At 42.1% G+C, this 26,765-nt stretch overlaps 1 protein-coding gene across 17 annotated transcripts in view; it reads right to left on the minus strand.

Moving 5' to 3' along the window:
* The window catches only part of RBMS3 (RNA binding motif single stranded interacting protein 3), a 627,961-nt gene that overhangs the window by 62,411 nt on the left and 538,785 nt on the right, over positions 1-26,765 (minus strand). For all 17 annotated transcript variants that reach the window (XM_074345363.1, XM_045520121.2, XM_045520114.2 and 14 more), the window contains one exon: positions 1,727-1,837. In XM_074345363.1, coding sequence (XP_074201464.1) covers positions 1,727-1,837 — 111 coding nt within the window. The remainder of the gene's footprint in view (positions 1-1,726; positions 1,838-26,765) is intronic.

Genomic DNA, 26,765 nt, shown 5'->3' on the forward strand with positions numbered 1-26,765 from the left:
TTTAAGGAGAGGAAGGCTGATATGAAGGGGAAACCCGTAGACATGAGGTGTTTCGGGCCTTCCCATGCTGTCCTGGGGTCTGCTTTGGTCAGGAAAGATCAAAGGTGCTACCGGCAATCTTTGCACGTTGCTAAATGCTGTGGAAATCCTATCTTCACATGCTACCTCCCAAATGAAAATTAGCTGTTCCACACTGCAGTGTGAAAGGTCGTCCTGGACATGACTTTGCAAAGCCTAGGTCAGAGACCTAAAGAATCATTTGTCTTGGCTGAAGCCTTCCGACACAGAAGGTGTCACCAACCACTTCCCATGGGTTCAGCCTTCGAGCTAGGTCCTTTATTTATGTTAATAAAACTTAATTTCTCTATTGAAACAAGGCGAATCTTTCCATTAGGTGGACAGACTTTTTTTTTTCCCCTCTTAGAGCAGATGATTGAGGCCTCAGTAGACATCTCAGAAATTTCTTGAATTCTAAAAAGCGTGTGAGTCAACACATCTGTGTAGCGAGCAAGCCGTTGCTTTGAGGTAGAATTTCCAAATATATAGCTAGTGTACACAGCGTATGTAGATGTTTGGAGATGGTGAATCACAGGAGTGGTAACCATGAGACACGTAGGCATAAAGTCAGAGCAGCATCTGGTTGAAAGTTTCCCCATACACGTAATGCTCAGTACTTCACCTGGCTAGAGGGGGACATTGAGCCCATGGGCTGTTAGCTTCCGAAGGACGGACAGAAACAATAGAGCTCAATCAAGATTTGAATCTAGGCTCCCCCACTCCTAGTCTGGGGGCTCTTTCTATAGGAAAGCCGCCTCACTCAGGAGAAGGAACATTTTTTTCCCTCTGTACACCTTTAAGAAGGACAAAATCATCTGCATTAACATTTACGAGAAGTAAAAACTGTGACCAGGGCTGTCACACAGGAGAATGGCTTTGACACTTTTTCACTGTTCTCTATAGTGAAAGTTACAATATTCCAGGTAATATTAGACATCTGTCCTCTTGACCATTTGGGGAATTGTCTTTGAATAGATTTTTGTTTAAAAAAAAAAACAACAAAGCTTTGCCAATGATTTCAAATGCCGGTTGATAGACAAACAAGGCTGCGATGGGCATTTTTTGATATATGTTTGTTCTCTAAGGAAAAATAATGGCTAATCAAAAACATCCTGAAGTATGAAAAAATTTTAGGTACATTAGATTCCTTTCCTTTTGTGTTCCCCCCAAAATCATCTATGTTGACACATTCAAAAGGAAGATTTCAATAAGTTGATGATGTGAGGTTCTCAATTGTGGATTTTATGGATTTAAATATTGAAAGTAAATAAAAAGCCCTGTATATTAGTCATAACCAACGTTAGCCCCTCTCATGAATGACCTGAGGATGCTGTTAGCGAAAGTGCTAAACGTCTGGGGAAGGAAAACTCGGCTCAAGTGTGTTGAGTTACAAGGGCCAAAACAGATATACTCGGCGCATCGTGTTCTAAGAACCAGAAGTGACTCAGATTTAAATGCAACACAGTAGAACCTTCAGCCTCGTCAAGGCGGCTAAACGTGCCCCGGGGCTGAGAACGCGTGCAGAGGGCAGTGTTTTCACACTGGAACCTGAAAGGCGTGTTAGTCAGAGGAACAGAACCAGGTCTGCCGATCATCCGCCGGCACGGAGAGTATCGCATCGGACTGGAGAAACCCAAGGACACCAAAGGAAACAAACTCTCTGACTCACCGTTCCTGCTGTGCCCAACGAAAGATGGTTCATCTGTTGTGTCAGGGGGCCCATCATGTTTGCCGGCTGCATTGACATCGGGTGGTCCATCGTTGGCGTGATCACAGCACCCTACAAGCACACACAACGCCCATCAGAAAACACATCCCATAACGAAGCAGGCGTAACACACTTTGCTGTGTGTATTTAGTTTTTCACACCACATGTGCTTGCTTTTCACTGAATCATACTTGGCTAAACTGAGCCAAGTACGGTTTTTGCATCCATCCGTGTCGTTTTGTGCTCATCTAAATACGTGCTTACTTTTCACTGAAAAGGCTAAATTGAGCCAAGTATGGTTTTTGCATCCATCCGTGTCATTGTGTGCCGTCTAAATACACAGCATCAGTGGCTTCCTTTCCTCTGATGGGATTTATCTGTGACGTGTCGAAATGCCTGTCATTTATAATTCCAGTACTTGGTGCAGAATGTATTGCAAGACATCATCTATATTCCTTCTCATGGTTCTAAATACAAACTTCTCTGACCGAAAAATATAAATACTATGGAAATTCACTAATTTCTCTTAATACTGGATAAGACTTTGGGCTTATGTCATTTATCCTTGATTTATACAGATAATTATCTTGATCACCTCAATACAATCTTCCAGAAAGATGTTGTTGGTCCAGATGGGTTTCTTGACTGAGTATCTTTGAAGGACATATTAAAATCAAATGTAAATGTGATAAAACTCAAAGCTACTATTTCCCATATATTTTCCTCCTAATATTTGACCTACTTCCTTTATATCTGTGCTTTTTAACACAAGACAGAAGGATACTGAAGTCTGTTAAAAGCTGGTCAAATGCAACACTGCTAAAATTGTTTACAAATGCAAACATATCAAGTGTCTCATCAGGGGATAGGAAAGGTCTACTTCGAGAATATGCTTTCGGATTGACCGTAACCATTGGGAATGCAAGAAATAATAGACATCTTCTAAAACGCCTGTCCATATACAAAGTGTCACGTGGTCTGTGAAGCACAGACCAGGCTACCTTCTCTTGCTTTTTCTCTGTCCAACTATTCTGCCTTAATTGACTTGCTCAGAGAAAGGAATGGTCTTTAAAAAAAATTTTTAAAAATTGAAAAGCAGGGTTGGATGGAATCTGTGACATTACATAATTCCAGCCCTTTATTTGGAAGATGCTAGTAAGTCAGAAGCGCCTTCTATAACAGCTCATTAAAATATATCCTGTGGTAGAAAAACGATTTTGACTCTGAATGCTGTTTTTTTCCGTAAACATTATTTTTCTCACTCGGGGACTGTTTTTTTTTTTTTTTTCCGTATCAGTAAACATTTTGAAGAAATAAAAATAAGACAGAGTCATATAGATGGCCGGGTCTCAGCACCTAAACTAATTACCTACAAGCAGATGTGTCCTCAAATGCCTTTGCTCAGGGAAGTCAGCTCCTGGCGGTTCTATGCAAATGCCCCTGTCACTCAGCCTTCCTTGTGGGATGAAGGGCAGACAGAAACCGAGCCAGGTATTTGTAAATGCTGAGTCTACAAAGCCAGCTTTGTTCTCAAAGACATTTGGACTTTGGAGCTAGCGTCAATCAGAACACATATACGTTACTTTAGAATCTGTAGTTTGCACATGCACAGAGTTGGGTGTTTGCATTGTTTGAATTTCATGACGCTTCCATAAATTGTCATGCAGCAGCTTGCTTCTTGCGTGAGAGACACGATAAAATAATACTTAATTATAATTCGGAGACAGTTTTTCCTGCCACTGCCTGCATTTAACAAAAGCATCTTTATTTTTTCCTTAAAAAAACCCAAAAACTTCACTAGCCTTATTTCAGATACTTGTACCAAACTAGCAGTAAGCACGTGATTTCTACTTAAATCGCTGTAGAATAACCTCAGTTGAGACACAGATCCTGAAGCATTTTTTTTTTCCAATCAAAAAGTGGCACTTTGACAACATTCTAATCCCTTGCAGGTGCAAGACTTCAGTCCTCATCCTGAACTTGAGACTTAAGGCTGTTTTCTTAGACTAGTTGCCCCGGGCGGTTCTGCCATACAGCTCACCTGTCGCAACCCCAGACACCGCACAATGCTAATCAGCCTGCTCTAGTCACATTGTTCATCATGAATCAGAGAGAAAGACCAAATTGTGGTTGGCGAGGATATTTCCTTTGTTGTTGTTGTTTTTTTGCAGGTGGGGAGGTAATTAGATTTGTATTTATTTTTAGTGGAAGTCCTGAGGATTGAACCCAGGACCTCGTGAATGCTAGGCACACACTCCACCCCTGAGCCATACCTTCCCCTCCAAGGAGACTTTCTTCTCAATGCCCTAGGGGTGCCCTCACTCCCCGGTGGTGCGAGACATAGACTTAAGTCTGGGGGATACTGTAAGCACATGACAGATGACTCAAAATCCACGCGTGATAAGTGTAGAAGGATTGAATGCCTGCATTTGGTGTTAATTTCGGAAGGACCGCCTGGTCCTTTAGAGAATCCTTCCACGGAAGCTTTCATGGGACTCATCGGATGACAGATGCCACAGCACAGAGTGCGGCTTCTGTGTATAAACCAGAAACCTGACGGTCAGAGGGAAGAGAGGGGAGGGAGGTGTCACAATTTGGAGTTGTAAACGGCAGCACGAGGCACGGAGCGGAAGACAACGGAAGGGAGCCATTCCTTTCCTAACCAGGCCGGTTATCGGCAAGCAAGATCCACAACAAAATAAGGATTGTTGGGGGAAGACATGTAAGGACGTGCATTCTTGTCCATGTTTAGTAAAAATGTTCCAGAAATGGAGGACTCCCACAACTTTTGAACATCATACATTTCTTAACAGTCTCAAGGGATGGGCGACATTGACCATCAGCACGTTGGCAACGGGAGACAGAAACCCCTCAGAGAAACACATTGTCCTGATGGTACCGTTACCAGGCCAACGACGGAGAGTTTGAAGTACTGGCTGTCTACAGTAAAGACCGCCGTTTTTTCATCAAAGATTACAGAGTCTCTCTTGTATCGTGTAAGGTATGAAAAGCAAGGGAAGAGAAGAAAGAAGAGAGAACCAAACAAACAAACAAACAAACAAACAAACAAAAAAACCAGGGAAAGAAAACCCTGTGGCTGTTAAGGCAGCACCAGCATTGCCCTCAGCCATCATCTTGCCTCATTAAATACACCGTCGGCCCGTTCCCCTCCCGTGCATTTAAGCCGTAGACCGAGGACTGTTTTGTGACAGATGTGGCCAGCACATTAAGGGTAATTTCACTGACTCGAAATGTATAGAAATGCTGTCTGAAGGAGTTCGCTTGGCAAATGGCAAAGCCAGAGGAAACAGATTTTTCATTTTAGCATCTCCGGATGTCTGGGTTTGCTCAATGTTTAAGCTGCAAAGGAAAATACTGTAACAAGCTGTAATTCCCCTGAAAAGCACAATGCCCAAACAGCTGATGGAAATGTCTGGTCTGTTTTCGCCACGGCCTCTGCAAAACAAAGCTGTCCACGCTCAGGGGAGACAGCGGGTGGGACTGCTTTTTGCCCCAGTTTGAAAATAAACAATTTCAACGGTAATTGGGGCCAAGTTTCCAAAGATCACGGAGGTGGAGTCAACATATCCAACCTAAGGCCAATATTTGAAAAATCTTAAAGTCTAGGAGACTCCATCAATATTTTAACTTTCCAACTGAAACACAGGATCATTGGCAAACTGGGGGAGTGGGTGTGGGCTCTGGCCCATCCAGAGCACACGCAGCTGGCTGAACATCAGTATTAATCCCAGGACGTGGGCTACGGTGAGACCCACCTGTATGAACATCCCTGTGATTGTCAATATTCTAGGCCGGTACCGCTCCAAGTATGATTAAGAATGAGAATTAGAACCTCCGAGCTGCGGGCGTGGGGATCTGGTTTCTAACAAGCTCTCCAAATGGTTCTGCTGCAACCCTGAAGTTTGAGAAGTGTGCTCTGTCTACAAACTGCTGTTGTGCAAGCCAGCGTCACAAACCCTTGGTTTTATTTATAAGGTTTCTCAATGGTTTGTTTTGAACCAGTCTTCTGATAGGGCAGAAGCTTTTGTATAATAATCACATTACATCTTGTTTCAAAACACAAAGAGGTCAAGGCTGCAGTTTTGATAAGCTGAAATGAGGTGATTCTCGGAATAATTCAGGCCTCTGCCTGCTGACTTGACGTGTTTCTTTTTCATCAGTCTGTCTTGTGTGGTAGCGCACTTAAGAATCCTTGCTGCTTGGAATCTGAGGAAAATTTGAATTTGAAGTCATAGAAATGTCAAAGTAAAATGTTAAAAAAAACATTGGATAATACAAGTGAAAAAAAAAAAAAGAAACAAAACATCACCCTCTTTCTCCCTCTTGTTGTATCCAACTTTTTTTAAGGGGGGTAATTGAATATTGATTTTTTAATGGAGGCACTGGGGATTGAACCCGGGACCTGGTGCACGCTAAGCACGCGCTCGAAGCTCCTCCCTCTTGTATCTAGATGCCTCAGGTAAAAATGTCCGCAGCCCACATTGTACTCCCTTCCCACAGTGACTTACGCAAAACCACAGGACTTGGCAGTAACCATTCAACACGACTTTAAAAAAATGTGGTTTAAGGTCATCTGTCTCTCGCTCATCTGTGTTTTTTCTGCTTCTGTTTTTCGTATTTCTAGAACAAATATCTAGTTGAGTTCGAGTGCACCAGACTATTTCGAGCACACATGAAGTGCAAAGAATGATACGTGCTTACAAGTAAACTGGCTCATGTAAAGGGGTTTCCGGTAGCAGTGATGATCTCATCATACGAATGGCAGGAAGGTATTTCACGTCACTTGGGAACCAGCTCTCCAAGCACAGTGTCGTCCCGTGTTAGTGTCCGACATTCCACGTGGTACCTCCAGAGATGTTGCATCTTTTTTCATTTCTTGATGTTTCGTTTTGTTTTCTTTGGTTTGCAAGGGGTGCTTGGTGAGATTTAAGATGCGCTGCCGTGGGGAGAGGGAAAAAGGATGCGGACAGAGTCCCCCATCCTCGGAAACACTCATTAGTTCTCAAATACCTCGATGAATTTCCAACCTGGAGAGGGCGGTCTGTCTTCAAAACTATGTAATACATGTTTGAAACCCAGAGAGCTGAGTCAAAGCTGGTAGATGTGGCTTCCACCCCGGAAGCATTTTGGAATGACCTCTGACCACCGCTGGGCGTTGGGAGAACGCTGAGGACTCCACATTAGCCCCTACCCATCCTTTCCTTCACTGTTCTCTGCTTGCTTCTTTGACTATACCTTCCGAGAGGGCCAGGGTGATCTTGACACGCTTTTTGTAACCCCTCCAAGTAGGAATTACATGCAGCAGATAACTCAAAACGGTGTTTGTGAATTCCTTGTCTATATCCGTGCAGCTAATTGTTCAGTAAAATTGAAAACGGCTAACATCCCCCAACACTTAGCAACGGTTGGCACCGAGAGGCAATTCTGCAGTGTCTGGAAGGGACACTCGGCAGAGCCCGGACACACTTGCAGTTGTTGAACTGGGGAAGGGATGCCCCGACACCTAGTGCCATTGATGTAGCTGGACATCCCGCAACACACAGGACAGCTCCCCACGACGAGGGCTTATCCAGCCCCAAAAGCATGAGTGCTGGGGCTTAGAATTCCTGGGCTATACAAATGCATATTCCTCAGTTCCATTTACACAGAATGAGAAAGGTTTGAAATTGCAGTGATTAGAGAACAGAACAAAGCACCCATCCACTCTGCTCCCTTCAGCTGACGGCAGCCCTGAGCTCATACGCTGAGATTACATTTATGAGATAAAGCAGTTTCTTAAAGACCTGACTTCTAAATCGATTGCCCCCATTCTGTAATTGGAGTAACGAAAGGAAGGAAGACCATTATGTGACTTTATATTATGTGACTTTATGTTGCTTATCTGATTATTTTTGGATTCAACTCGTATTTCTGTTTATTTTCAAAATACAGCTAACGAGGGCTCGGCTTCTCTTCCTGACGTTTAGACAAATTCGATTCAATTGATATATTTGGATGACTACTCAGAGGGGTGTAGCTGTGGGTTGAAGGCTCGGTATTTAGAAGAAGGGCATTTTCTGTTGTGATGTGGTTCACTTAGAAGACTTGTGTACACAGGCTACTTAATGAGAGAATATTTATTAACTGTAGAAATAGAGGGGGGTGTTTCTCACACTCGTATAAACGTCTTAAATTTCACGTTGCTGTTTAATTCAGTTGCCATTCATTGGCAGTGTCTTTTTAAAAAAATGTATGTGATGTGAAAAGGCACTAACGCCAAATTCATTTTAACCATGGAGTTTCCCTGAAAAGAATCCTAATTATATACCATTGCCTATTCACCTGTGAATGATGGTTTCAATTATTGGTTAAGTACCTATTTATACAATAGTGTCATTTTGAATGAGAACTTAAAGTCAATATGTCACGTTGAAGTATTTCTCCCCAAAACGGGTACATAGATAATAATATTCTCAACAGTGCTTTACTGACTCCTTTAGAGCTCCGTGCTTACAACTGAAGGAATTTGTTTAGCGGTGACTTTGCATATTTTTTAACAAGCTTCTTCAGAATTCGAATAGAGCAAAACGGCTTTTTTCGATATGTTACATCCTGGAGGGAGCGTTGATGGTTTGAAGCCTCGGGGACCCAACGATCCAGGGGTTTTGTTGACTGGCCGGCAGCGGAACAATTAGTTCTTTTGTCGTTAAATTCATACACTTGGTGCAAACTGTAAAAGGAATTTATTAGGCATATTTTTTCCCTTGCATAGAGAATCATAGTGGCCGAGCCAGTGGAAATGTGAAGTGTGCAGAGAAGGGTCCTCAGAGAGTTGCAGAATGGCTTTTATAAGCCTCGCATCCCAGCCAGGTAACCGAGGTGCGGCTCGCAGCTGGGGGGTCTGCCACCCACAGAGCTGTGTGCGGTCACACCCCGTGTGGAGGGGGGGCGGCCGATGGGATGGCTTCATGTTGTGCGGGGAGGCTGGTGGTGCCGCCCAAGCCCCTTGTCCGCATTCTGCAGGGCTCCTGTAGGAGATGGCTTCCTCACGCAGGTGGACTGCACAGCCCCACCATGAGTTTAAAGAGATGTGAGAAATGAGTGAAAGAATAAAAAATACTAAAGACTGTTAAGCCATGGTACTCATCAAATGAATGGGTTAATCACATTATAGTTCACCATCTTCCCTACTTTTTTTTTTCCTGTTAATTTTTGCATTTTATTTTATTTTTTGAATGGAGGGACTGGGGACTGAACCCAGGACCTTGTGCATGCTAGTCATGCGCTCTACCACTGAGCCATAACTGCCCCACCTTTCCTACTTTTTAGGAACTGAGAAAACCCCTGGTATCTACTCATCAAATACCGTAGATAACAGAAAGCTCCATCAGACACATGGAGACAGCTCCTACCCATTTCCCTGCCTTAACAAAACTCCAACATGCACGTATCACTTTAAGGATGAGCAGAGCCAAGTTCCTTTCATTTTTGTTCCCAGAGGGGAGATAAAGGAACCCGTGTTAAACGCTTTTCCCTACCCAAGTACAGCTTCGATTGCATTTTTACAGTGGAGTTAGCATCTTGAAAAATATGATTGTGGAAGTGTCACATGTTTAGGATGCTGGCACTGGTAAACCCGTGGCTGCTGTCAGGAAAGGTGTTGGAGGATTGTTAGGGTGGGTAGGATGGCTCAATGGTCGGATCAGAAGAGCTTCCATTCCTGCTTGTCCTGTCTAGATTGAATGGCCTTCCTACCCATTTCCACGTGATCTCTCCAAAAGAAGGCTCCTGTGGGGCCACCTTCCACCCTGGGATACATGCTCCATCGAGAGCCCATGCCTTCCAATTTACCCTCCTGGTCCAGTCCCCCTAGACCGTCCACAGGAAGCCTCTGCTTCACCACACAGACTTACTCATCCTTCTCTGACCTGTCTTGCCCTCTCATCCTTGGTGTCTTTGCCCGCTGTGCTGGGCATCACCCGGCTTTGCACGTACGCCCTAAGATTCCTACCAGATGCTCCGTTCTAGGAACACGTCCTATGTCTGACCCAGGCTGTTGGTCATTCGCTCCTCCCTTGTCTCTTAACTCGTGGCACGCACCCGATCACAGTTGTACTTTAATCTCCCCTGGACTCTGAGTTCACTGTGCCACTCATGATGCTTTGTTTTCTAAAGCTTTCCCAGCCTAGCACAGTGTCTGTCGTGAAATGGGCCATCATGGCGCTGAACCGCATGAGTGAACGGTACTTGCTTCTCGGCGCCAGGGCTCCCATGACTTTAAAGAGACGCAAACGTAACAGCAGCCCCACGTTCACACCGGGCAAGAGGGTCCCACCGAAATAAGGAAAACGCTCTCTTGAGGTGACAACAGGATGGTCTTAAAAAATCCATTCATTCACTTGCTCTGCCTTCCTTGAAAAGTGCCCGTGTCTGACCACGGCCAGCTGGACACTGTCTGTGTCATTTACTGTGAGAATTCCCAGGCTTCTGATGCTAAGAGCCGCTCACTGCCCAAGGAGCTCTAGGGTTGGGGTCCTCTGCCTGGTTTCCATTTTATAGAAGAATTTCGGGTACCCGATCAGATGCAGCAAAATTTCCTTTATATATCATGGCCACACGTGTGGTGTAAGCTTTTTTTTTTTTTTTTTTTTTAAATTAGGGCTTTCCCATGCCACAAACTGTTTTAGTGGCCATATATCTCCCTAAGATTGTTGTCAAACCTGGCCACGTGGTAAGAAAAGAAACGCTTTATTCACTTGCATAGCAGTCACTTTGTATACCTCCAAAGAGATTGTCACCGTACAGAAGGTTTAAAATGCACATCAGAAGCACTGTTCCAGGCCAGTCTTCTTCCAAACGAGTGAGGCAAACAGGATTCCCCGGGGATGTCTGAATATGCAGGGGCCGCATCTTGTGTTTGGTAAAATGCTTGTCTCGCCTTCGCCTAGCACTCAGGGCTGTGAGCTGACAGAGCAGCCCCCAAGCCCTGCCGCAAATCCCTTTTTAAAGTCTTGTAGGATCCTATTGGTGAAAGGGCCTGGCAGTCACGTCTTAAACCACAGGGACGGTCAGAAAGAAACGCTGCCTGTTCTCTTGCTTATGACCGCTGTTTATTGCACAGATTGCCTAAACACATCACGAGGCACCTTGAAGCTGGCTCCAACGAGAAAAGCTCCTATTCCTTGACCTGCAGTTTGTTACAAAAGGTGCTTTACTGTGGGGTCCCCCAGAGGATGTTTCTGGATGTTTGCTCCTTGAAGACATTTTTAGAAGTTTGCCTGGTTAAAGTCGGCAACTCAACTAGACCTAAGGTGCAGGTGTGAAGTCATGACTTTGTTGAGATATGAATTCAGTCCCTTTGCAGACTTCCTCTTAGCACCGTGGTCACTAGCACATCTCAGCCTCAGGAGATACCCCAGTGATGAAATGTTTTGTAACCTAATGCTGATAGAAAATACATCGTTGTGAGGTGGCTGTATCCTAAGGTGGAAAGTTACATGGTAGCATGCAGCCAAGATATATTCTGAGGCCTGCGAGATGTCAATGAACGTACACAGAGTTGTCCAGGAGATGAGATGAAAGTCAGCTTTATGTTTCTATTCATCAGTGTTCTATTTTTTTAATAGAATCTGTGCACTCAGATTTTATTGCCATTTCTCCCTATCAGGAAGTGTGACTTCTTCTCGGTTCACTAGAATGATGTAAAGCTTTCCAGTGCCTTGCTCCCCACAGTGGGAGGACCAGACAGTGTCATCTGGGAGCTTCCCAGAGAATCTCCGGCCCAGCCCTGCTGAGTCAGAACCTGCGGTCCCGTAAGACGAGGCGAGCCCCATTCCCGGTCAGGCCCCAGAAGCTTTGCTCTCTGGTTTTATGTCTGCGGTGGCTCTTGAGTGAATTTCCTATTGCATCGCTTCTCAAGAGATTCTTGGTGTCTTTCTTATTTTCTTTTTCTTTCTGTTACTCTGGTTTTTTTTTTTTTTTTTAAATGATTTTATTTTAGGGGGAGATAATCAGGTTTATTTTAATGGAGGCACCAGGGATGGAACCCAGGACCTTGTGCACACTGAGCACGCGCCCTACCACTGAGCTCTCCCCTCCCCTCCTGCATGTTTCTGAATCATTCTGTTGATTCCCTTTTCTGTTCCTGTTTGAGGACCAAGCAGCTTCAAATAGTCTTTATAACATTAACATGCCTCCCACAAGGATGTTATAACCACCAACAGCCAGTAATAAGTAGTTCAGTTCCTCAGCGATCTCCATAGGGTTTCTGCCTTTATCCATAAAATCTCATTTACGAAAAAAATATCCTTTTATTTCCTATGACACATTTTCATGGCAACCCTCAAACTGAAACCTCCGTTCTTTCCAAATATCTTGTTCACTGACGAGTTTGAAATGGCTATTACGGTGTTAAGGCGGTGTTAGAAGTAAAATTCCAAACTATTAGGGACTTTAGGCTCTTAGGAAATCAGTCAAAAGTGCCAAAGTTGGTTTCAAAATGAAAGTTCTTAGAAGTTCTTTTTTGTCTTGGCCTTTTTTTTTTTTTCTGAAGTCCTAACCAAAATTTCCAACTGTTCACTGAACCTAGAATCTCAAGTACCTGAAAACCACCATGACCCATTTGACCTTTTTCTTTCTCTCTCTGTCCTCGGAGTATATGCTTTCTGCTGAGTCTGGGAATAGTATGTAAAATCCGAGGCCAACCTTGCCGCCTTCTCCTTCATCCTACATCACTGTCTGACTGGTGTCCGTCATGACTAGTGCCCCATCATGAATGTCTCCAGACCCTCTCTCGCCCTCCCGGGGCCAGCAGCTCAGTGACCCCTCATTAAGATGAATGCAGGTCTTCCCCCATCAGCCATGGCTGGAGATGTTGACTTGTTTGTTTTGGTTTTTTCATTTCTTCTGTTTATTTTTATTTTTAATATTCTCTCTGCATCTTATTAGTTCCCCCACCAAGTGAATCCTGCCTTTTTATCAAAAAATTGAAAAAAAAAAAAAAAAGACCCTCCATTTCCTAGACTGTAATATATATACATACATGACTTGTGTTAACCAGAAGCACCTTCAAAAGACTTGGCCTTAGATTCTGCAGGCACCTCGGAATGGGAAGTCAGCAGGGCACGAGGCATCTCTTTTGCTGGCCAGGTGGCAGCCGATATAGCCTGATGTCATGCTTTGTAGCAACGTGATTTTGGGGGTTAGAGGCAGTAGCACCCCTTTTTGGTCATGTAACAAAAGACCTAGACCTTTATTATCTGCTAATAGCATTTATTTGTTATCAGATTAATCTGTTGTCAAGATTTTTCTGTCTATAGCAACTTTATTTATGAAACAAAAATAGATGCTAGTTTCATTGTTTCTAATATATTCTAGAAAGGAGATGGGGTGAGAAATTAAACTAGTATCAGTCTTTTAAAAAATAGTTTACACTAAGATTAAAAACAATTTCCTACTTCGTGAAGAAAAACAAGTATGACTTTATATCTTCTAACTTGTACTCAAATTTTCAAGCGTTTATCATCACATGGCCTTGATGATACACCGTTTTTATATTACTTTTGGAAACTTCTGTTAAAAAATACCATGGGGCTGCAAAGACGTGAAAATAAACTCATTGCAAAAATGCTCCTTCGGACTTTTTGACCACCAGCTAAAAAGTAAACTATTGCATTCAAGCTATTCAAGAGAGAATCTTCAGAAGCAGTTTTTCCTTCTGGACCTTCTCCCGCCTTTTTAAATCTTTTGTTTTGTTTTTAGCACGCCTTCCTTTCCCATAGATTCTATGTACGACAGGCCGGGAAATGAAGGTTCAGCAAAACCAGGCAATTTGACTACTCGGGGGTTTTCAACCTACACTTTTCCTTTATTTCACGCAAGAGCAGGCCCGAAGCCATCTGCCTGCCGAAAGCCCCACCCGTGATTCCCCTTGGGGAGGCTGGACCCCCGCCTCATCGTTAAAAGGCAATCTTCAAAGGGACGTTGTTTTTGCTGCTTCCCGCTGCGACAGATGTTTCGTATCATCTACCTCCACATGCTAGCCCATCCGTAAGGGTCTGCCCGCCGCCTCCCTGCAGCCAGCTGTGGAAATAACTCCAGTGTCATCTGCGGGGAGCACGCATTCCATCCTGGTGACCTCACCAAAGACCACATCCGAGAGCAGGCAAAACAAACAGCCCTGGTAACTTCCTTCAGAACATGTCCAGGGCAGGAGATAGGCCAGCTCTACCACACAAGAGCCCTTTACAAAGGACGCAACCAAAGAGACGCAGGCTTACGGGAAGCACTCAGATGTCACCAGGCTAGCCAGTTGCGAATCCCTAGATTAAGGAATAGTGAAGCGAGAGCATCTGTGGGCATGATTCAGCTGAGGACATCTGGTTGACTCAGAACCACTGCAGTCAGCTGGGGGACATACCGGTCCATCGTTTCTTCTCTTTGATTGTATCAAGTTCCCGCGAGGAAATGTTTATACCGCCAGCCCATCCAGCTCTTTGAAATACTGTGAAAAGACTTGCGCATATTTCTTAAATGGATAGACAGTTCACTTCAGTTGCTCTGTGGTAGAATTATACCCTGATACTAGAATATATTTTAGGAACAAACAATTAATACGCTTTTTAAGTACTCTGTCTTGGCTTGCTTGAAATTGACAGAGGACACCTTTTAGTAGCAAGGATCGCATTACGTCCCAATATTTAGGGACCTGCTTAATTTATAGCTTATATACCCAAATGTCGGCAGTGTTAGAGCCTGAATAACTTTTTCAGAAAATGCTATTTTATTTTATTTAACACCTTTATTGTGGTTTGATTCCGGTACAATAAACCACACATATTTCAGGTGTGCCCTGTGATGACTTTTGATTCATGTCCACACCCATGAAACCACCACCACAATCAAGATGTACCTAACATTTCCATCACTCCCCAAGAGATGCAGTTTTCAAATTCCCAGTTTATCCCTTCCTACTCCCTTCCCTCCTTGGTAACCATAAGTTTGTTCTCTGTGTCTGTGAGTCTGTTCCTGTTTTGCAGATAATTTCGCTTGTGTCCCTTTTTTAGATTCCACGTATAAGTGATAACGTATGGTATTTTTCTTTCTCTTTCTAGCTTACTTCACTTAGAATGATGATCTCCAGGACTATCCATGGGGCTCAAATGGCATTATTTTATTCTGTTTTATGGCTCAGTAGTATTCCATTGTATAAAATATACCACAGCTTCTTTATCCAGTCATCTGTCAATGGACATTTGGGCTGTTTCCATGTCTTGGCTGTTGTAAATACTGCTGCTATGAACATTGGGGTGCAGGTGTCTTTTTGAATTATATTTTTCTCTAGATATATGCTTGATCATATGACAAGTCTATTTTTAGTCTTTTAAGGAATCGTCCATAGTGACTGCACCAATTTACATTCCCCTCAACAATGTAGGAGGGTTCCCTTTTCTCCACACCCTCTCCAGCAGTTATCATTTGTGGACTTTTTAATGATGGCCATTCTGACTTGTATGAGGTGATATCTCACTGTGGTTTTGATTTGCATTTCTCTGATAATTAGTGATGTTGAGCATCTTTTCATGTGCTTGTTGGCCATTCGTTTGTCTTCTTTGGAGAGATGTCGTTTTAGGTCTTTTGCCCACTTTTTGATTGGGTTGCTTGGTTTTTTTGATATTAAGATGTATAAGCTGTTTGTGTATTTTGGAAATTAGTCCCTCATCGATCACATCATTTGCAAGTATTTTCTCCCATCCTGTAGGTTGTCTTTTCATTTTGTTGATGGTATCTTTAGCTGTGCAAAGGCTTTTAAATTTAATTAGATCCTGTTTGTTTATTTTTGCTTTTATTTCTGTTACTCCAGGAGCTGTTTCAAAAAATATATTGCTGTGGTTTATGTCCAAGAGTGTTCTGCCTATGTTTTGCTCTAGGAGTTTTATAGTATCTGGTCTTACATTTAAGTCTTTAATCCATTTTGAGTTTATCTTTGTATATGGTGTTAGAGAATGTTCCAATTTCAGTCTTTTACAGGTAGCTGTCCAGTTTCCCCAGCACCACTTACTGAAGAGACTGTCTTTTCTCCATTGTATATTCTTGCCTCCTTTGTTGTAGATTAATTGACCATAAGTGCGTGGGTTTATTTCTGGACTTTCTATCCTGTTCCGTTGAGCTATGTGTCTGTTTTTGTGCCAGTACCATACTGTTTTGATTACTGTAGTTTTGTAGTAGACTCTGAAGACAGGAAGCATGATTCTCCCAGCTCCGTTCTTCTTTTTCAGGATTGTCTTGGCTATTCAGGGTCTTTTATGTTTCCATATAAATTTTAACATTTTTTGTTCTAGCTCTGTGAAAAATGTCATTGGTAATTTGATAGGGGTTGCACTGAATCTGTACATTGCCTTGGGTAGTATGGCCATTTTAAGAATATTGATTCTTCCAATCCAAGAACATGGTGTATCTTTCCATTTGTTTATGTCATCTTCAATTTCTCCTTTTTTTTAATTGAAGTATAGTCAGTTACAATGTGTCCATTTCTCATGTATAACACAATTTCCCAGTCATGCATATACATATATGTACTTGTTTCATATTCTTTTTCATTAAAGGTTATTATAAGATGTTGAATATAGTTCCCTGAGCTATACAGAAGAAATTAGTTTTTTAATCTATTTTTATATATAGTGGTTAACATTTACAACTCTCAAACTCCCAAATTAATCCCTTCACACCCCTTTTCCCCGATAATCATACAACTGTTTACTGTGTCTGACAGTCTGTTTGTTTTGTAGATTATTTCATTAATATCCTCTTTTTTCTTTTTTTTTTTTTAACGTTCCACATATGAGTGATATCATATGGTATTTTTCTTTCTCTTTCTGACTTACTTCACTTAGAATGATGATCTCCAGATCCATCCATGTTGCTGCAAATGGCATTATTTTATTGTTTTTTTAAATCACTGAGTAGTATTCCATTGTATAAATATATCACAACTTCTTTATCCAGTCATCTGTCGATGGACATTTAGGATGTTTCCATATCTTGGCTATTGTAAATAGTGCTGCTATGAACATTGGGGTATATGTATCTTTTTGAATTAGAGTTCCTTCTGGATATATGCCCAGGAGTGGAATTATTGGATCATATCGTAAGACTAAAAAACTTTTAGTTTTTTGAGGAATCTCCATACTGTTTTCCATAGTGGCTGCACCAAATTACATTCCCACCAGCAGTGTGGGAGGGTTCCTTTTTCTTCACAGCCTCTCCAGCATTTATTGTTTGTGGACTTTTGAATCATGGCCATTCTGATTGGTGAGAGGTGATACCTCATTGAAGTTTTAATTTGCATTTCTCTGATAATTAGCGATACTGAGCATTTTGTCACGTGCCTATTGGCCATTTGTATGTCTTCACTGGAGAATTGCTTACTTAGGTCTTCTGCCCATTTTTTGATTGGTTTGTTATTTTTTTTTTTTTTTATTGTGTGAGCTGTTTATATATTCTGGAAATTAAACTTTTGTCAGTTGCACCATTTGCAGATATTTTCTCTCGCTTTGTTGGTTGTTCTTTTGTTTTCCTTATGGTTTCCTTTGCTGTGCAAAAGCTTTTAAGTCTAATTAGGTCCTGTTAATTTTTGCTTTTATTTCCACTGCCTGGGGAGGCTGCCCTGGGAGAACATGGCTGAGATGTATGTCAGAGAGTGTTCTGCCTGTTTTCTTTGAGGAAGTTTATAGTGTCTTGTCTTATATTTAAGTCTTTAGGCCATTTTGAGTTTATTTCTGTGTATGGAGTGAGGGAGTGTTCTAACTAAATTAATTTACATGCTTCTGTCCAGTTTTCCCAATACCTCTTGCTGAAGAGACTGTCTTTTCTCCATTGTATATTCTTGCCTCCTTTATCAAAGATTAGTTGAACTGACAGTAGGTCTGTGAATTTATTTCTGTGTTCTCTCTTCTGTTCCGTTGATCCATATGTCTAGTTTTGTGTCAGTACCATGCTGTTTTGATCACTGTAGCTCTGTAGTATTGTCTGAAGTCTTGGAGGGTTATTGCTCTAGCTTTGTTCTTTTTCTTCAGTATTGCTTTAGCAATTCTGGGTCTTTTGTGATTCCATATAACCTTTAGGATTATTTATTCTAGTTATGTGAAAAAATGTAATGGGTAATCTGATCACATTGAATCTGTAGATTGCCTTGGGCAGGATGGCCATTTTAACAATATTGATTCTTCCAATCCAAGAATGTGGGATACCTTTCCATTCCTTTAAGTCATCTTTAATTTCCTTACTCAGTGTTTTGTCGTTCTCCGTGTATAAGTCTTTCACCTCCCTGGTAAGATTTATTCTTAAGTTTGCTTTATTTGTTTTGGATGAGATTTTAAATGGGATCATTTCTTTACTTCCCTTTTCTGATATTTCATGGTTAGTGTAAAGAAATGCAACTGATTTCTGTATGTTAATCTTGTATCCTGCTACCTTGCCAAATATTTTTTTATCAGTATCTAGTGGTATCTAGTATCTAGTAGTTTTTGTATGGATCTTTTAGGGTTTTCTATTTATAGTATCATGTCATCTGCATATAGTGACAATTTTTACCTCTTCTCTTGCAATTTGGATCCCTCTTCTTTTTCTTGCTTGAATTCTGTGGCTAGGAATTTCAAAACTATGTTGAATAGAAGTGGTGAGAGTGAGCACCCTTGTCTTGTTCCAGATTTTAATAAGAAGGCCTTCAGTTTTTCACTGTTGAGTATTATGCTGGCTGTGGGTTTGTCATAAATAGCTTTATTATGTTGAGATATGTTCCCCCTATACCTCCTTTGGTAAGAGTTTTTATCATATATGGGTGTTGAATTTTATAAAATGCTTTTTCTTCATCTATTGAGATGATCATGTGATTTTTGTCCTTTTTTTTGTGGATGTGGCGTGTCACACTGACTGATTTGCATATGTTGAATCATCTCTGTGTCCCTGGGATGAATCCAACTTGATCATGGTGTATGATCTTTTTTATGTGCTGTTGGATTCTGTTTGCTAATATTTTGTTGAGGAGTTTTGCCTCTATGTTCGAAAATGATATTGGCCTGTAATTCTCTTTTTTGGGAGTGCCTTTGTGTGGCTTTGGTATCAGGGTGATGATGGAGTCATAGAATGAGTGTGGGAGTACTCCCTCCTTTTCAGTCTTTTGACAGAGTTTGAGAAGGATCAGTATGAGTTCTTTGTGTGTTTGGTAGAATTCCCCTGTGAAGCCGTCTGGTCCTGGACTTTTGTTTGTGGGAGGTTTTTTATTGCTCGTTCTGTTTCATTTCTAGTGATCAGTCTGTTCAAGTGGTCTATTCCTTCTTGATTCAGTCTTGGCGGACTGTGTTTCCGGAAATTTGTCCATTTTTTTCTGTGCTGTGCAATTTGTTTCCATATGGTTGTTCATAGAGTTCTCTTACCATTTTTTGTATTGCTGTGGTATTGGTTATGATCTCTCCATTTTCTCTTCTTATTTTGTATATTTGTGTTCTCTTTTCTCCTTGGTGAGCCTGGCCAGAAGTTTGTCAATTTTGTTTACCCTTCCAAGAAATCAGCTCTTGGTTTAGTCAATTTTTTCCCATTTTTTTATCTCTATTTTTTTAAAATTTCCTTCCTGATCTTCATTATTTCCTTCCTTCTGCTGACTGTAGGTTTTTGGTTTGCTCTTCTTTTTCTCATTCCTTTAGGTGATAGGTTAGATTGTTTACTTGAGGTTGTTCTTGTATTTTGAGGAAGGTGTGTATCACTATGAACTCCCCTCTTAGGACTGCTTTTGCTGCATCCCATAGATGTTGTGTGGTTGTGTTTTCATTGTCGTTTGTCTCAAAGTATTTTTAAATTTTTTATTTGATATCATTGTTGACCCATTGGTTTTTTAGTAGCACGTTTAGTCTCCGTGCTGTCATTTTTCACTCCTTTGTTTTCCTGTGATTGATTTCTAGTTTCATGCCATTGTGGTCAGAAAAGATGCTTGAAATCATTTCTATCCTCCTAAATTTGTTGAGGCTTCTTTTGTGCCTTAGTGTGTGGTCTATCCTAGAGAATGTTCCATGAGCACTTGAAAAGAATGTACATTCTAGTTTGGGGGGATGTAATGTCCTAAAAATATCAACCAAGTCCAAGTGTTGTATTGTGTCACTTAATATTTCTGTTGCCTTATTGATTTTCCATCTGAAAGATCCATCCAGTGATAATGGGGTGTTCAAGTGTCCTACTGTGATTGTGTTCTCATCAGTTTCCCCCTTTATGTCTGTTACTATTTGCTTTATGTCTTAAGGTGCTCCTGTCTTCTTGCTTCTCTCTCCCACCTTTAATGATTTTGATGTCCTGTTTTACATCTTCTATTGCAGCTCATTGTAGTTATCTTGCTTCCAATTACAGTTTTCTCATTTCTGTAGCATCCTACTTCTTTTCTATTTAGAGTAGACCTTTCAGTATTTCTTTGAGGATAGGTTTAGTATTGCTTAATTCTTATAGTTTTTGCTTGTCTGTGAAATTCTCTCTCCTTCTATTCTAAAGGATAGTCTTGCCTGACAGAGTATCCTAGATTGCAGCTTTTTCTCATTTAGGACTTTGTATGTATCTTGCCCCTGCCAATGTTTGTGCTGAGAAATCAGCTGAGAGCCTTATGGGGGTTCCCTTGTAACTAACTCTGTGTTTTTCTCTTGCTGCCTTTAGAATCATTTCTTTATCTTTAACCTTGGCCATCTTAATTATAATGTCTTGGTGTAGGTCTATTTGGGTTCTTCTTGTTTGGGACCTTCTGTTCTTCCTTTACTTGGATATCTGATTCCTTCTTTAGGTTTGGGAAGTTTTCAGTCATGATTTCTTCAAATACACTTTCAATCCCCTTAACTCTTTTTTCTCCTTCAGGGACCCCTATTACGCATAGATTGGCATGCTTTATATTATCCCATAGGTCCCTTATGTTGCTTTCACTGGTTTTCCCTTGCTTTTCTGTCGGCTGTTCTGGTTGGGCGACTTCCGTTACCCTGTCTTCTAACTCACTTATTCATTCCTCTGCATTGTCTAATCTGCTTTGACTGCCTTTGCTCAGCTTTTATCTGAGCTGTTAAGTTTTCTGTTTTTAATTGGCTCCTCTTTATAGTTTCTATTTCCTTTTTATAGTATTCTGCATGCTTATTTATATAGTCTCTTATTTCCTTCAGTGCCTTTCTGAAGGCATGATCTAGTAGACTCTTGAGGTCTATTTGATTGGTTGGTCTTTCAGGGGACTTGTCTTGTTCTTTTAATTGGGAGTAGTCCCTCTGCTTCTTCATTTCACTTTTATCTCTCTGGCACTATGCATTATGGAGTATCAGTAATCTACTGTGGTCCTGAAGGGCTTTTTAAAAATTTTTTAAGAGGATGTGTTCTTGGTAGACTGTTAGCATCGAATTTGTCCCGAGGTCTGTTTTTAGTATGGAGGGTTGCCACATCTTTCTACCCTGTATGTTGGCTGTTTTCCTTCTGACTGGGGCTGTGGTCGGTGTGGTCGTGATCTGAGCCTGCTCTGGTTGTTGAGGGGGGCCTCCTTTTTGTTCTGTGATTATCACAGCCCTGAGCAGGCCATATGTGCTTCCCTTTCGTTGGAATGGGGGCTTCCAGACCTGCTTCTGAGCTGCGGTGCATGGTCGGCGGGGTTGGAGGGCTTCAAGTGCTGTTTGTTGATGCTCCTCTGGTCCCCCCTTTAGCCGCAGGGATGTCAGTGCTCTGCTCTGGTGTCTCCCAGGTTCTCTACCCTCAGAGCTACGAGTGCACATCTGCCAACATCTGGGTCACACACTTTGATCGTGGTGAGCTGTCGGGTCAGAGAGGTTCCCAGCGCTGCTTCTGCCTAGGGTAAGCAGGTCTGCTGAAAAAGATGCTCCTGCACTTGCCCCCCGCTGTGTGCCAGAACTTGTGTGTCTGCTCCTTTGCTCCTTGCTCATTTGTCTTAGAGGCGCAGGTCCAGAAGGGCACCCGTGGAGCAAATTGGTCCCCTCTGCCTGGGGAGCCGTGCACCAGTGAATACGGTGGCCTGGCTGAGCCCTGCCTCTCTCCTTGCAAGAATACGCCAGTGATAGTGCTGGGGCCCCATGGGGACAAAGGCTATGGCGCCCCTCCCCCAGCACCCACCAGCAGTGTTGCTTTTTTTTCTGGGGGACCCAGACCATTCTGTTCTATACATACTCCCAGCCATGGCGCACAGTGCACTCCAGCCCCCCGCGGCTGCCTCTGTGCTGTCGGCCCCAGCCTTTCGCCCGGGTCAGGCAGCCAGTCCCAGCCCACACCTGCTGGCTCGTGTCTAGGGCTGGGGGTCGCAGGGACTTGTGCCCATTTCTCTCAGTTCTGTCGGCCGAGCTGCTGCTTGGCACAGATCCGAGCCTCGGAAATTCCCCATCCATCCCTGCTGAGCTCTCCGTTGGAGAGGGGGCATCCCAGTGTAAGAGCGCTGTTCTTCCTTTGTGCTCCCTCCCCGAGGCTCAGATCCTGCACTCATTTCCTTTTTCTTCTTTTATTTTGCTCTACCAGAATTTGTGATGAGTTTTGTTTTTTGAAGAAGGTGATGTCCTTGTCCTGTCAAAGTTCAGCAGGTGTTCTGAGTGAAAGGGCGGGCCCATGGGTGTCTCTCTTGGTGTATTCGTAGGAGAGGGTGAGCTGAGAGCATCCTTCTACTCTGCCATCTTGGCACCCTCGACCCATCTTCAATTTCTTTCACCAGTTTCTTATAGTTTTCGGAGCCCAGGTCTTTTGCCTCCTTGGGTAGGTTCATTCCTAGGTATTTTATTCTTTTTGGTGTGATGGTGGACGGTACTGTTTCCTTAATTTCTTTTTTTGCTGTTTTGTTTTTAGTGTAATCCTGCAACTTTATCAAATTTCATTGAGTTCTAGTAGTTTTCTGTTAGTTTCTTTAGGGTTTTCTATGTACAGTATCGTGTCATCTGAAAACAGTGACAATTTTACTTCTTCGTTTCCAATTTGGATTCCTTTCATTTCCCTTTCTTCTCTGATTGCTAGGGCTAGGACTTCCAAAACTATGTTGAATAAAAGAGGTGAGAATGAGCATCCTTGTCATGTTCCTGTTGTTAGAGGAAATGCTTTCAGCTTTTCCCCGTTAAGTATGATGTTAGCTGTGGGTTTGTCACATATGGCCTGCATTCTATTGAAGTATGTTCTGTCTACTCCCGCTTTCTGGAGAGTTTTCATCATAAATGGATGTTGAATTTTATCAAAAGCTTTATCTGAATCTATTGAGATGATCATATGGTTTTTATTCTTCAGTTTGTTAATGTGGTGTATCACATTGATCGATTTGCACATACTGAAAAATCCTTGCATCCTTGGGATAAATCCCACTTGATCACGGTGTGTGATCCTTCTAATGCATTGTCGGAGCCAATTTGCTAATATTTTGTTGAGGATTTTTGCATCTATATTGATAAGTGGCATTAGCCTGTAATTTTGGGTTTTTGTGATATCCTTGTCTGGTTTAGGTATCAGGGTGATGACGGCCTCATAGAATGAGTTTGGAAGTGTTCCTTCCTCTGCAGTTTTTTGGAACAGTTTCAGAAGGATAGGTGTTAACTATTCCCTAAATGTTTGGTAGAATTCCCGTGTGAAGCCATCTGGTCCTGGACTTTGGTTTGTTGGGAGTTTTTAAATTATTGATTCAATTTCAGTTCTTGTAACTAGTCTATTTCATATTGTCTATTTCTTCCTGGTTCAGTCTTGGCAAACTGTACCTTTCTAAGAAATTGTCCGTTTCTTCTACGTTGTCCTTTTTTGTTGGTATATAGATGCTCATAGTAGCCTCTGATGATCCCTGTATTTCTCTGGTGTCAGCTGTAACTTCTCCTTTCTCATTGCTGATTTTATTAATTTGAGCCTTTTCCTCTTGTTAAGTCTGAACTAAAGGTTTATCAGTTTTGTTTATCTTTTCAGAGAAGCAGCTTTTAGTTTCATTGATCTTTTCTATTATTTTTTAGTCTCTACTTCATTTATGTCTGCTCTAATCTTTATGATTTCTTTTCTTCTGCTAACTTTGGGTTTTGTTCTTCTTTCTCCAGCTGCTTTTGGTGTAAGGTTAGGTTGTTTACTTGAGATATTTTTTTGTTTCCCAAGGTAGGCTTGTATGGCTATAAACTTCCCTCTGAGAACTGCTCTTCCTGTGTCCCTGAGGTTTTGGATCCTTGTGTTTTCGTTTTCCTTTGTTTCAAAGTTTTGGGGTTTTTTTTTTTTTTTTTTTTTTTTTTTTTTTTTTTTTTTTTTTTTTTTTTTTTTTTTTTTTGGTTCCTCTTTGATTTCTTCACTGATCTATTGGTTGCTTAGAAGCATATTGTTTAGCCTCCACATGTTTGCAGTTTTTTCCTTGTAGTTGATTTCTAACCTTCTTAGCTCTTAGCATTGTAGTCGGAAAAGATGCTTGGTACAATTTCAATTTTCTTAAATTTACTGAGGCTAGCTCTGAGCGCCAGCATGTGGCTGATTCTGGAGAATGTTCTGTGTGCACCTGAGAAGATGGCATTTTGTTGCTTTTGGATGGAATTCTTTATACATATCAGTTAGGTCCATCTGGTCTAATGTGTCACTTAGGGCATTTATTTCCTTACTGACTTTCTGTCTGGATGATCTGTCCATTGGTGTAAGTGGGGTGTTTAGGTCCCCCACTATTACTGTGTTACTGTCAATTTCTCCTTTTATGTCTGTTAAAAGTTGCTTTACACATTCAGGTGCTCCTCTGTTGGGTGCATATGTATTTACAATTGTTATATCCTCTTCTTGGATCGATCCCTTGAGCATTATGTAGTGTCCTTCTTTGTCCCTTGCAACAGTCTTTATTTTAAAATCTACTTTGATACAAGTATTGCTACTCCAGTTTTCTTTTGGTCTCTGCGTGGAATATCTTTTTCCATCTCCTCACTTTCAGCCTGCATGTGTCTCTAGCTCTGAAGGGGATCTCTTGTAGATAGCAGATACATGGGGCTTGTTTTTGAATCCATTCAGCCAGTCTATGTCTTTAGGTTCGAGCATTTAATCCATTTACATTTCAGGTAATTATTGATACCTATGGTCTTAATGCCATTTTGTTAATTGTTTTTGGGTTTGTTTTTGTAGATTTTTTTTTTCTCTTTTCTTTTTGTTCTCTTTTCTTGTGGTTTAACGTCTAGAGTAGTTCCTTTAACATTTGTCGTAAAGCTGGTTTGGTGGTGCTGAATTCTTTGAGCTTTTGTTTATCTGTGAAGCCTTTAATTTCTGCATCAAATCTGAAGGAGAGCCTTGCTGGATAGAGTATTCTTGGTGGTAAGTTTTCCCTTTTCGTCACTTTAAATATATCAGGCCACTCCCTTCTGGCCTGTAGAGTTTCTGCTGAAAAATCAGCTGATAACCTTATGGGAGCTCCCCTGTGTGTTATTTGTTGCTTTTCTCTTGCTGATTTAAAAATTTTCTCCTTCTCCTTATTTTTTGTCAGTTTGATGACTATGTGCCTTGGTGTGCTCCTCTTTGGGTTGATTCTGTGTGGAACTCTCTGTACTTCCTGGACTTGGGTGACTATGTCCTTTCCCAGGGTAGGGAATTTTTCAGTTATTATCTCTACAAAAATTTCCTCAGGTTCTTTCTCTCTCTCTTCTCTTTCTGCGACCCCTATAATGCGAATATTAGAGCACTTCATGTTGTCCTAGAATTCTCTTAAACTATCCTCATTTCTTTTCATTCTTTTTCCTGTTCTGCAGTAGTGATTTCCACTCATCTGTCTTCTAGCTCGTTGATCCGTTCTTCTGCCTCATTTAGTCTATTCTTGGTTCCTTCTAGTGTGTTAATTCATTTCAGTGATGTTATTCAACCCTGGGTATTCTTTATATTTTCCAACTCTTTGTTAAAAACTTTGCTCTGTGCATCTATACTCCTCCTGAGTTCTCTGAACATCTTTGTCATCATTACTTCATACTCTTTCTTGGATAAATTGCCTAGTTCCTCATCACTTCTTCTTCTGGGATTTTATCTTGTGCTTTGGCCTGGGAGATATTCCTCCGCTGCCTCACATTGTCTATATTTCTATTTGTATTTTTAAGTAGGTTAGTTTCTTGACCTTGGAGAGGTGGCCCTCAGTGGGAGACGTCCTCTGTGTCCCAGCAGTGCACTCCTCTCTCGTCACCCAAGGGCCAGGGCAGAGCTGGTCCCAGGGTAGAGTCTGGCCTGTGTTTGTGGATTCCTTCTATGGGCTTCGGGATTGCTGTTTTCTCATTTCTGGTATCTGCCCCCTGGTGGGTGAGGCTGGACTAGAGGCTTATGCAGGTTTCCTGGCTGGAGGAGCTGATGCCTGCCCACTGCTGGGTGAAGCTTGGTCCTGGACCTCTGGTGGGTAGGGCTGTGTCTAGAGGCCTTTGTGGCTCAGGAAGTCTGCTGATGGCTGGGGCTGTGCTCCCACCCTGTGTGTTGTTTGGCCTGAGGCTTCCCTACAGGCTGTTGGGTGGGGCCAGGTCTTGATGCTAATGATCCAGTCAAGATGTCAGCCTCTGGGAAAGCTCATGTAGCTGAACACTCCTGGAATGTCTGCTACTAGCTTTTATGTCCCCTGGGTGAGCCACACCATCCCCTATGTCCCCAGGAAACTCTCCAAAATCAGCAGGCAGGCCAGGTTCCTATGAAATCACTGCCTCTGCCCTTAGACCTGGTGCACATGAGATTCTGTGTACGCTTCCCAAGAGAATGGAGTCTCTGTTCCCCCTCAGTTCTGTGGGGCTCCTGGAGTTTAGCCCCCCTGGCCTTCAAAGCCAGATGCCCTGGGGTCTCCTCCTCCTCCCAATGCCGGGACCCCGGGCTGGGGAGCCTGACGTGGGGCTCAGAACTCTCACTCCTGTGGCTCATCCACCCGGGGGTTAAGAGGCCTGATTATATTGTGAGCACACCCCTCTTGCCATCCCACTGTGGTTCCCTCTTTATGTTTCCAATTGAAAAAGATCTGTTTTGCTAGGTTCCAGCCTTGTTTCCCTCTGGTTGTGTAGCA

The sequence above is a fragment of the Camelus bactrianus genome, chromosome 17, assembly GCF_048773025.1.
Source record: "Camelus bactrianus isolate YW-2024 breed Bactrian camel chromosome 17, ASM4877302v1, whole genome shotgun sequence".
NCBI classification, from domain to species: Eukaryota; Metazoa; Chordata; class Mammalia; order Artiodactyla; family Camelidae; genus Camelus; species Camelus bactrianus.